The 11,953-nt window shown below is 50.9% G+C and overlaps 1 protein-coding gene across 1 annotated transcript; it reads right to left on the minus strand.

The window, feature by feature from the left end:
* Positions 1-7,956: 7,956 nt before the first annotated feature.
* On the minus strand, positions 7,957-9,944 carry C8H11orf91 (chromosome 8 C11orf91 homolog). The gene is made up of 2 exons (XM_065883074.1): positions 9,447-9,944; positions 7,957-8,209 (listed from the first exon to the last, which is right to left on the minus strand). Exons 1-2 carry the CDS (start codon positions 9,940-9,942, stop codon positions 8,124-8,126), a joined length of 582 nt encoding a protein of 193 aa, XP_065739146.1. The 5' UTR covers positions 9,943-9,944; the 3' UTR covers positions 7,957-8,123.
* Positions 9,945-11,953: the final 2,009 nt, after the last annotated feature.

Below are 11,953 nucleotides of genomic sequence, written 5' to 3' on the forward strand. Positions count from 1 at the left end.
ACCTGTAGTAAACTGTTTCTTTGGGATGGATGGGGAAGGATGCAGTGAGCAGTTCAGATTTGGACACCACCCTCTTTCCCGTGCAGAGGGTCACACAACCTTCTTCTGCAAGAGGCCTGATTGTGTACATGCCCGCGCACACACGTGCACAAACACCCCACATCTTGGACAAGCGAGCCTTTTCCTGATTTTCCTGTGACTCTTCCCAAATCTCCTCCAGGAGGGATAAAAAGGGAGCCTAGCTTCCTGGAGGCTTACACAGAGAGGAGCTGCTACTTGGAGGGAGCGGGTGGGCTCAGCTGACAACTCACTGTGTCACCATAGGCAGTGGCTTCACTTCACTGGTTTGTAAAGAGATACCACTTTGACCTGCTCCCATATCACTTAATGCTGGAAACCAAGCCTATATTAAACCCCAAACTTCCCTCTTTCCAAACTCAACACGATCTAATCAATTAAATAAGGGGGAAAAAATAAATATATATATAGAGAGAGACCTGAGCTGTCCAGTATGGTAGCCACTAACCCCATGTGTCTATTTAAACTGAAATTTAAATAATTAAAATGAAATAAAATTTAAAATTCAGTTGCTCAGGTGTACTAGCCACATGTCAAGTCTCAATAGCCATGTGTGGCTAGTGACTTCCATATTAAACAGCACAGATACAAAACAGTTCTGTCACTGCAGATGGTTCTATTAGACAACATAGATCTGCCCCACCCCACCCCGCCCCACATACATACGTTGAAGCCTTAATCCCCAGTGTGTTGGTATTTGGAGATGGAGCCTCCGGAGGTAATTAGGTTTACATGAGGTCATGAAGGTAGGGCCTTCATGGTGGTATGAATGTCCTTATAAGAAGAGGGAGACACACCAGAGCTCTCTCTCTCTCTCTGCCATGTGAGAACACAGCAAGAAGGTGGCCAACTGCAAGCCAGGAAGAGAGCCCTCACCAGGAACTGAACTGGCCAGCACCTTGATCTTGGACTGCCAAGCCTCCAGAACTGTGAGAAATAAACATCTGTTGTTCAAGCCACCCCGTCTATGGTACTTTGTGATAGCAGCCAGAGCAGACCAGTGCAGATAATAAGTATTAATGAGTTCAGTCCAGCTTCTTTTATTCATGTGAACTGGCTTTTTCACCTTGAAACTGGTCCTGGAAAAATATTTTCCCTGTGCAAGTAAAACGTGGCTCCCAGCAGGTGGCCACCTGCAGCTTCTGAGAAGGGCCTGATGTTGCACCCGTGTTTATTTTTGCAATGAATGCCTGCAATGGCCACAGTGTCTCCTCCTCCCTAAAGATTTCCAAATGGCATTTTCTTCTAGATAATAAAGAACAAGCTTGTAAATATCAGCCCTGGATGTGAGGGGATGGGGGCTGTTTCATCCCAAGTCTAAATCCATGCTGTCACCTAGTGGATTCCCCCCGCCCCACATGAGAGGAACAAGGACTTTGTGTTAATGACCAGAAGCCTTGATGCAAATTTGCCTGGCAAACCCTAGGAAGGTGAGCATTAGCTGTGTGTCAGGTGGTAAGCTGAGCAGTTCACACACATTATCTCAGTTAATTCGCAACACCAATTATCATGCACATTTTCCATGAGGAAAAGGGCTCAGAGAAGTGAAGAACCTGCTTCACTGACAGAGCCATTGGATGAATAAATGAATGACAAATCAGTAAAGGCATGCAGGCTTAGTTTATGTGCACTGCATTCAGATAAACTCTGCAGAGATTAATAATCCTGGGGGAGTTTGGGAATGGATAGATGGAATAGCTAACATTCCTCTGGAGGAATCCTCCCTCAGCCTCCTGTAGAATCATCCGCTGATTATAGGACCTTTGCTGCTCTGTCTCTCCTGGCACCTGACTTGTGACCTAAGCTCAAAGCCAGCTGGCAAGCCGCTCCCATTCTGCTCTTAAGAACTGGAACTAGGAAAGGTTCCTGTGAATGGGGAACCCGAGTGACTCTCTAGGAGGAAGCTGACCAGAAAGGCAGGAGGTGCACAGGTGTGTGGAGTGAGAAGGAGTTAGGAGGGCAACTGCCTGGGCTCCTGGTGGCTTCCAAGCCCTGGTGCCAATTGGCGTGAGGCTTGTGATGTGGTGTGTCTGCAGATGCTCCCCAGCTCCAAGGGCTTCTGGTGGGGCTGCGATCACAGGACCCTGGCCACCCCTCCCCAACATGGACAGAGATGGACATGCAGCCCGGACGAGCCGATCACATTTGCTCTCCGAGGAATGTGGTTGGAGCTGTGTGTCCAGTGGCAGCACCTCATTCCTTTCCTCCTGAAGGCCTGGATGCCTCCTTTGTTTATTTCTCTTGAGTAAGTTTCTACTGTTTGTAACCAAACAAGCCTACTGGCATCTGCTCTTGTTATTTAAGTAAACTAGTTTGAGTGGCCTCTTTCCTCTCAACCAGAAAATCCCCTAGAATACGTGAATCTCCAGCTGTGCATCACTGATGCATCTTCCGATTCCTCTCCAGTCACTTTCCCTCCAGTCGCCACACAGATGGCTTCTTGGATGTGCTGATGTTCTGCTATGGACGGGATAGAAGGCCTGGGCGATGGCCAAAGCTCTCCCTTTGGGGCACCACCTCCAGAGGGGCCAAGCCCTTGACCTCACCTGATGTGGCAGATGTGATGCTGCCTGGGAGAAATGTGGCTGGCCCTCTCTAGAAAAGAACCACCCTCTTCCCCAAACTGCCTTCCAGCCACGCTCACCCACTTGCTACTTTTTGTGGGTGGAGCTCTAGGGCCCTGCAAATTCAACGTTTCTCCCTCCCTGCTGGTCAGGCCAACCTCCAGCTCAAACCCCGAGGCCACCACCACTCCCTGTACTAGTAGCTCAGCAGTGAGGGCTGAGTCCTAAACTGGGTGGGAAACAGTAATGATGACTCCCAGCTGGGGGCAGTTCCCCATCTATCACCTTGTTTGTTGTCCCCACCCAACCATCCCATGAGAGCAATGTCTCCATTTCCCAGATGAGGAGACAGGCTCAGAGAGGCTAAGTAACATCCCAGATATAACGTCCCAACATATCTGGTTGGGGACGGAATCTAGATGCCGTTGAAAGGAAAAGGCCAGTGTGCATGACGTACCAACACGGCCTTCATCTCCAGCGAGAGGGAAGTCTTTAAAGCGGTGATTACATCTCTTCTACTCCTGCTCCGAGAAGCCAGGCCCCCGCGGGCGCTGGATCCGGCCTGACCCCTTTGGCCATAGAGTGGGGCACAGGTTACTTGGCTGAGGGAGTGGCAGGTTTTCCCATCACACTTGAACTCTACTTCCCTCAGGACTGACAGATCCTTTGATGAAGCAGTCATGATCTAAACAGTCGGTTTCACACTCTATCAGGTTTCCTGCTCCATCTTGCTCAAACCAGTTACCATTGGAGAGGATGTACTTCAGTCCCTCACCCACAGGCTGTTCCCTCTGCGCGCCCTCTACCCTGATGTCCTGAGAGTACAAGTTGCTAATCTGATTGGTCGGAGTCCAGGACATTCCCTGGGCCCTGCATCACCAGTGGCCGAGCTTACTCCATCTTAAAAGTCAGTGCACCTGTGCTCCCTGAGCGCCTGTTACAAGGTAAAGCCTGCCTTTGTGAGCAGGCATGACCAAGTTCTTCTTTCCTAGCTCTTCCGTGTTGGTAACTAAGTGGGCAATCAAGCTGGAGGCAGCAGGGAGCTCCAATCATACCTTCAGCCCAACTTTGAATGCTCCAAAGCAGCTTTCCCTTTAGCTCAGCTATACATTTTTTTCCTGTTTATCTGGTGGTGTACCGGTAAATGTTTGACAACCAAGTCTTTATGGAGGTTGGGAAGGGTGGAGAGGACAGGAACAACCCTGATTTGTACATTTGCCAGTTTCCATAGTGTAAATACTCTCATTGTGGCCAGTTTCAAGACATCAAGTGGCATTATTAGGAAGGAATGTAACATTAGCACATCGTTCTATAGTATTTCTGCTCTACAGACCCAAGAGCCATAAATAACTTCGAGTGTAGGTAATTGTAAAATGTAGCAAAATAATTAGGGAGTGCTGAATTTTGAATATTTATTACCTTAGTTTTAAATATAGTTTAATTGTAAGTTGATATAGTTTAATTTTTAACAGTGGCTGTATTTAACAACCAGCTTACAAAATTCCTGAAAATTTAATCACTGGCTCTCATGAGCTGTTCAAGCTGGCTCCAGCACTCTATTATTCCTCCGCATAGGGTGTTCGCTCAACTGGGACCCCATCCTGTTTTCATCTGCCAAGCAACCTTCTCTTTGGGGAACAGCCTCTTCCATTCCATTTCATTCTGGAGGGGCTGACAATCACAGGACCTGCCTCGCTCACCATCCTGATAGCAGGACCTGTGACCAAAGCCATGGGATGAAGGGATAGGTGACAGGGCTGGGTGTGGGCATTCCTAGGACCTTGGCTGTGACACCATAATACCGTCAACCCCATTCTCACTTGGGAAATTGTGGGAAACAACTCAGCCGACCCCAAAACTATGTCTTGCCAGTATTGAGCCTAATGTTTCCTTCTGATAGCTCACTAGGGCTTCCCCTGTACCTGTACCCCATGCCGCGGGACAGCCTGGGTGATCCTTGACAGGCCTGAGTTCCAGTCCTGGCTCTGCCATTCCCTAGCTCAGTGCCCAGGAACAGCAGGGGTGGCGGAGGGGGGTGGGTGTAAGCTACTTCACCTTTCACAGCCCCTGTTCCCTCATCTGTAAAACATGCCAAGAGCGGCTCCTATTTCACAAGGTGCTAGTGAGAATTAGATTGTTCACGTCAACTGCCTCCCTCTGTGCCCAGTATGCACTTAACTGGTGGCCAATTTTCGAGCCTGGAGGGATGGGGGCGGGGGCTATTGGGCCTCTGGAGAGGGACTGGGAAACAGGGTCCCACTGGACAGCCCTGTCTCCACCTGAACTCTGCGCTGGGTTTTCTTGATGCCTAGTTTATTCTCATTTATTCTCATTAAGAGTCTCTAGCTCCCCTCACTGCACTTGCCAGCCTGCAGTTTTCTAGAACAAGGGAGCCTCTCTTGTAACAACCAGCCTGGGGCAATGGGAATCTGGCTTCTTCCTGGAGAGGGGAGATAGGGCCTGGAATGCCCAGGGTGGACAGACTCCCATGGGTAGAACAGAGGTTGCAAACTCTGGGGGACCGTCCAGCCTTTATATGTCCCGCATTGGGTTTTGGAAACACTGGAATTCATTGCTAAGATTTACAACCCAAGAGCTTTTGCCAGACACTGGGCCCACACTCCTGGCTGGGCGGCAGTGGCTGGAACTGACCCCGCCGTCAGGCAGGAGCTCTGGGGCTTGCCAGCCTCCCCCTGGCTCCCGGCACCACACCCAGGGTGTCCTGCTGGGCCTCACAGGCGTGCACATTTGCATCCTCAAGCTAGAGGTCGCTGCACAAACTTAGGGGCAAGTGTATGTAACACCCAGGGCTCCCACCACCCCATCTACCCATCTATCAGCGTCTGCACCCTTACACCGCAGATACAACCTCCTGCTATTACAGATAAACCATCTCTGCTTCCATCTAAAGCCAATCCCTCCACTGTAAACTAGACCCAACCCCACTGGTTCACTCACGGATACCATTCCAGCAATTCCTCATCTCTCTGAAACCTTGGGTTAAATCCATTTCACCTGCCTTCACTAATCAAGGTCGTTTTAAGATTTGCATGTCCTCCAAGCAGCACAAAGCCTAAACAGTAAGATTTTTGCCTGAGTTTTTGTCCATAAACTTGGAATCAGCTGTGTCTAATTCGATCTGAGTGGGTTAAGACTGGATAGGACCGCTGACCCTCTAACTGGGCCTGTGCCAGTGTCCGCTCAGTGACTTTTTTTTTTTTGCGGTACACGAGCCTCTCACTGTTGTGGCCTCTCCCGTTGCGGAGCACAGGCTCCGGACGCGCAGGCTCAGCGGCCATGGCTCACGGGCCCAGCAGCTCCGCGGCATGTGGGATCTTCCCGGACCGGGGCACGAACCCGTGTCCCCTGCATCGGCAGGCGGACTCTCAACCACTGCGCCACCAGGGAAGCCCCCGCTCAGTGACTTTTTGACATCAGAGGGCTAAAACCTCCACCCTCAGAACACGCAGAGGCCTGTAGCCGAGTTACAGCCGAGCAGAAGGACAATTACCGCACCTTTCTCCAACCACCTCCCCATGCTCCCCACGCCTCCGGCCACCCTGAGTCTTTATTCACTACCCCATAAATACCCCAGCCCCTTGCCTTAGGGCGCGGACCATACCTGACCTGCGGCTTGTTCGCACAGCTTCTCATCTGGCTGCCTCGCAAATCAGCCCTCTCTTCGCTGCAAACCTTGGCGTGTCAGCATTTGGCTTGCTGTGCGTCAAAGGAGCCTCTTCTACCTCGTCAGTTTTTCTCTACTGGGTCATTCTCCATCAGACCACAAACGTCTGGTCATTTATTCCTTCTTAAAAAACCATTCTGTCAACCCCGCTTACCCTGCCGGCTCCTGCTCAGATCTCGGCTTTCCTTGAAGCTAAGCTCCATAAAAAGTCATCTACACCTGCTGTCTCTAGCTCATCTGTTCCCGTTCTCTCCCCCAAACTACTCCACTCAGGTGTTAACCCCCATCGCTCAACCAAAACTGCTCTGGGCAAGATCGCCGGTGCTAAATCCAAGTTGCTGAATCCAAAAGCGAATGTTCAGGCTCCTCTCACTTGGCCGAGCAGCATTATTTGTCAGAGCCGACGGCTTCCCCCCGCTACACCCCTTCTTAACCTGTCTTCTAAAATACCCGGCTCACTGCTTACTCCTATTAATTCTCCAAACTTGATGGATTCTTTGCCTATGTTCTACTGTGCTGCTGGCACGGTGAGGGCACAAGGGAGTCTAGATGCCAAGCACCAAAACGTTACATTTGATGGAAGATTTTTTTCTATCAACTACGTTACCCTTTGCATACTCCTGCGCTGAGCTGTTGCTCCTCCTGGCCATAGAGGCAGCACCTGGCAGAGGGACGGCGGCTGCAGCGGGTGCCCCATAGGGGGACCCAGCAAGGGGGAAAGGGCAGAAATGCTGTACCATCGCTTCTTGCTTAGCTGGATTATTAATTCCCACAGCCTCCTGCTTTCTCTGCGTCCCTCCTTACCCTGTTCTCAACATAGAGCAAGTCAGATCCTGTTACTCGTCAGCTGAAAACACTCTAACTACTTCCCATCCCACTCGGAGTAAAACCCCAAGTCCTTACTATGGTTTGTAAGGTCCCGCTCGAATGGACCCTCTCTGTACTCGTCCCTACCACTCTCCCCCCACTCCTGCTCCAGCCAGCTGGGCTCTCTGCTGACCCTCAAACATCCCACCTTCAGCCTTCGCACCTGCCCTTCACCCTGAAACACGCCCCCAGGTTGTCACCTGGCTGTCGCCCTTAACCTTTGTCAAACCTTGTTTAGATGTTGCCTCTTCAAGAAACCCTGCTTTCCTCCTACCCTCAGGACCATCCTCATCCCTACTCTTTTTATTTTCCCCTTAGCCTGTCATCTTCTGAGACCATATTATGGTATACTTATATTTATTGTCTGCATCCCCCAGCCCCAAGAGCCTAGGAGGGCGCCTAGCACATAATATGCACTCAAATATTTCTTGACTACATGAATTTCTAGGAATGACCGTGTCTTTGATCAGATTATCGAAGAGTTTTGTGCTCCAAAAACCATTTAAAAACTAAAAACATTTCCAAGGACTAAAGCTGTTTGAAACAAACTAAGCCCTTGTTCCAGTCCTCAAAGATCCTTTCCGAGCAGGGTCACAGCAACAGATCCAAGTATATGTTGCCCTTGGCTTTTCCCAGTCCCCCCACCCCGACTTGGCAGTGTTGGGGATCCCCTCCTCCCTTGAATGCCAGCTGGGCAGCAGCTTCCAGCCCCCATGAGAGTGCTTCCCCAGCAGCAGCACAGACAGGAGAGAGACCATGAGCTTTACCACTCAAGTGGGCACTGTATGTAGAGTATGTGCTGGCATCAACGAGAACAGCAGTAAATACAGAACAAAAAATAACGATCTTTGAAATGACAACAAACGGGGCACATTATCTAAGCACTAACACCTAAGGAGGCCGCTGCTTAGCCTCTGGTGGGCAGCTCCTCAGGAGAGAGAGGCCGACTTCTTTCCAGGCTGCCTCGTCTTCAGGCCTCGTAACTTTTCATCTTTCAGCGCCTTCAAGAATTTATCTGCAGGAGAGCAAAACAAACTTAGCTGTAGGAGACATAAGGGCTTTTTCTAACACTTCCAAAGCAAGCTTCTGGGAAGCAATTGTGTGCTCCCTACATGAGCCCCAAACCCATTATGACCCAAGGTGCGTGAGGGGGAAAAAACCCTAACAGCCAAAACACGTCAAAGTGGAGAATAGGTGGTTGAGAAATCCAGGACTCAGAAAAGCCCAAGTATTCCTGGAGTTTTCTTCCCGAGGATGTGAGGAAGGAGACATTACAGGGTGCCTGATGAATTGGGGACCATTCCTATGGCCATATGGACCTAAACATGTCTGTTATTTCACAATAATGGGGATGGTGTTTCTACAACCATCTACCCTTTTCCAGTGGTCAGGGGCTAGCCTTAGCCAGACAAGGTGTTGGGAAAAACAAAATCTGTGGAACAGCCTATGGCTGTTTGGTCCTTCTGGGAGTAGAATATTCTACAGTGCAACTTGGTCCTTCTGGGAGTAGAATTGGGTTTAACAAATTTACTCTCTAACATCAAGGACTCAGTCTGCGCAGTAGAGGAATCCTGCCCACATCAGCACAGCTGGTGTGCTCTGGTCTGCCCAAGACTTCAGACCTTAGACCAGACGGCAGAGACAAGGACCCTGGTGAAAGGGCGGCCAGGGGTCACAGGAGGCTACCTTACAGCACTGAGAAATTGAGGATCCCAAAGCTCCTCAGTGAACATCCTTGGGCCTTCTGGGTCTTACACCTCCCTCTACAGATCAACTGACCCTCACCTACTTCCCCCTCCTCCCATTGAGGACCCCAGTTTAAGATAAACACTAAAAGTCAGGTCTCTAGAGACAGGGGCTGTGTGTCCCGGGCGGGGGTGGTGGTGGTGGTGTGTGAAACTCCAGGGTGTTGGTATCACTGTGCAGGAGGCTTAAAGTTCAACTTGGGGGTTGTGACGGACAGAGTTCCAGGTTTAGAGGCTCAGAGTCCAGACTAACAAAAGGGCTCAGGACGGAGGGAGGTTGGAATTTGGGGCAAAAGGGGCCGTGAAGTCCAGATTTATGGTGGGCAAAGGAATCGGTTGAAATCCAGGATGGAGTGTCTGGGTTCTGAGGGGATCGGTTTGGGATCAGGGATTCCTGGAAGCTGGAGTCTGAGCCCAAGGCCACACTGAGGGTGAGGGGCTCAGGGGGCATGGAGCCAAGGAGGGAGCAGAGGCAGGCTAAGGGTGGGCTCGGCCGAGGTTACACACAGCGCTGGGAGTCGAAGCCGTCCCCAGTGATGGTGAGCAGCTCCAGCTCCTTAATCCGGATCTCCAGCTCGCACAACTCCTCGGGATGGGAGGCAGAGGCTAGCCGGGGGGTCGTGGGGCCGGGGGCCAGGGGCGAGACAGCCACCTCGGGCCCCGGCTGTGGCGAGTAGAAGAAGCGCAGAGGCTCGTAGGGGATGGAGGCCAGGCCGGAGGGCCAGGGCGGGGGACAGGGGCGCTCACTGGGGGAACCCAGGCCAGGCGGCGGTGGCGGCAGGGGCGCTGGGGCCGGGAGCGCCTGGGGCAGAGACTGGCTCCCAGCCGCCCCTCCCGCCGGCGCCCCTCCCGCCTTCAGCGGCACGAAGAGCTTCTTCCAGATGTTGAAGTCGCTGAGCGGGGACGAGGAGATGCCGCGGTCATAGAGGGACGGGAAGTAGAGGGGCGGGGCCGGCCGCTGGCTCCTCGTGGGGCTCTGGCTGCCGCGCCGCCCCTTCGGCATCTTTTGAACGGGAGGGTGAGTGGGAGGAACCCCGTGCCGGGAGACGCGAGCCCTGGCCCCGAGTCACCCTAGTTCTGAGGTTCCACAGGCCACGCCCCGAGGGAGAGCGGCCCCCACCCTTTCGCCCGGCCCCGCCCCAAACAATCGAGATTCTAAAGCCCCGCTGGCCACGCCCCAGAATATGACCCCGCCCACCGACGCGCCCCTAGAGTGAGAAAGGCCAGCGGAATAGATGGAAAGGGAAATCCCGCACGTACGCCCTGACGTGCGGCCCGTCCCCTCCGGGCGCTCCGCCAACATCCTCGACGACAGGTCCGGGTCCTCCAGATCCCGCCCCACGACCCCTCCTACCGCCCCTAAATTCCGCAAGCCTCACAACCGAGCTATTGCACCCCTGGCGCCTGCTCTCGCATCCCGCCATAACTTCATGCAAAAGTAGGAAGCTGGGAGCTGGTCAGAACTCCTAGAGAAAACTTTCTTCAGTCTTCCTCTCCTTCTATAGGGAGAAAAAAAATTACTAGAAACTTGCCCCCTGCCCCAGCAGACTTCCCTTACCACTCCTCATTGCAAAGAAGTTTAGGGACAGGAGTGTCTGACTTTTCCTCCTTTACAACGGAAGAAGAGGGTAGATGGGAATGGCTGTTAGAGCCAACCCATGTTTCTACCAAATTTCCCCATGTTGTGGACGATTCTGGAAGAAAGGGACCCTGGTATGGATTTGGAATAGATCTGAACTAGGTGTCTTCAATGAAATGTAGTTTAGTTCTCTTCCGAACATTCATTATCAGGAGCTAACAGGCAGTAAACGAACCACCAAAAGGAAATCCTGCAGAATGGCCCTCGAACAGCTCAGCTATTCTTTACGGTGTCTTGGACATACTGTCCAAGGGACATGCCCAGCTCATATAGGTGAGTAGCCTGTACTAATCATAGACTGAGGGTGAGTAAATTTCCTTGAAAACGTCTGCCTAATGATATTGATGTAAATGAACAAAGATGGGTGGGGGCCAGTTTAGACTGTTGGACAGTCAAGATCTGAGTCAGTACCAGCTCCACTAGCAAATGCTGTGTGTGTGTGTGTGTGTGTGTGTGTGTGTGTGTGGCAGCAAAGCAGAGAGTCAGATATCCAAGATGGACAAGTTGCTTGACTTCTAAGATGGATTTCTGTAAAATAAAAATAAGAGAACCAGGCTGCCTCATAGGGTTGTTTGTGATCATCAGATGGAAGACAGAATAGTGTGTGTGAAGCACTTGTAAACTTAGAAACTCTGTCCAAATGTAAGGAGCAGCAACCCCCACTGAGGGGCTTGTCTGAAGCTGAGAAGATTTTCCTCCCCACACTTACCTGTAAGCTCCCTGAGGGCAGGGGTCCAGCCCAAGGATCCTATAATGCTGAGCATATAATAGGATTCAGTAAATATTTGGACACTTTTAAAACAGTCTTATGTGTTGTGGGAACTGAAGGGGATCACAATATACCACCCTCAAATATGCCACTTTGGCATAAGAATTATTTTAAGTTGGCAATTGAAAAAAGCAGACACAGGAGGAACTTCCTCCTCTCCTTTTATGGCCTAAAAGCAGGCCATAAAATTCCCTTTGTAAAAGTAACAAAATTTCCTTTGTAAAGAAAATAAATTTCCCTTAGTGAAGGTGTCCCCAACTCCCTCTCCCGTGCCAGGAGGAAGAGATGACTCTTATTACTGGAGATGGCACTAACTTGAGCCTGAATAACAGACCTTACCAAACAACCCTTATCTTCCATAAGTTTCCCCCATATACTTACCTTCCCACTATTTACCTAGAAATTAAAAGGCCTAGAAATCCAAAGCCCTTTCCCTTTGTCTTATCATTTGTTCACAATTTAACACCCTTTGTTGAAATGGTTTCTGAGCTCTCAAGCCTAAATACTTCTTTGGGTTTTCATTACTTTTCTGTAAGGCCCACATATGCATACATAATAAATCTTTTCTCCTGTTAATCTGTCTTTTGCTACTTTAATTCTCATGAC

The sequence above is a fragment of the Phocoena phocoena genome, chromosome 8, assembly GCF_963924675.1.
Source record: "Phocoena phocoena chromosome 8, mPhoPho1.1, whole genome shotgun sequence".
Lineage (NCBI taxonomy): Eukaryota > Metazoa > Chordata > Mammalia > Artiodactyla > Phocoenidae > Phocoena > Phocoena phocoena.

Bases quoted from the DNA above. Each gene is read 5' to 3' on its own strand.
- C8H11orf91 (XM_065883074.1), bottom strand. From the start codon at position 9,942: ATGCCGAAGGGGCGGCGCGGCAGCCAGAGCCCCACGAGGAGCCAGCGG. The intron at 8,210-9,446 runs GTGTGTAACCTC...GCTCTCCTGCAG, and splicing joins CGGCTTCGACTCCCAGCGCT to ATAAATTCTTGAAGGCGCTG.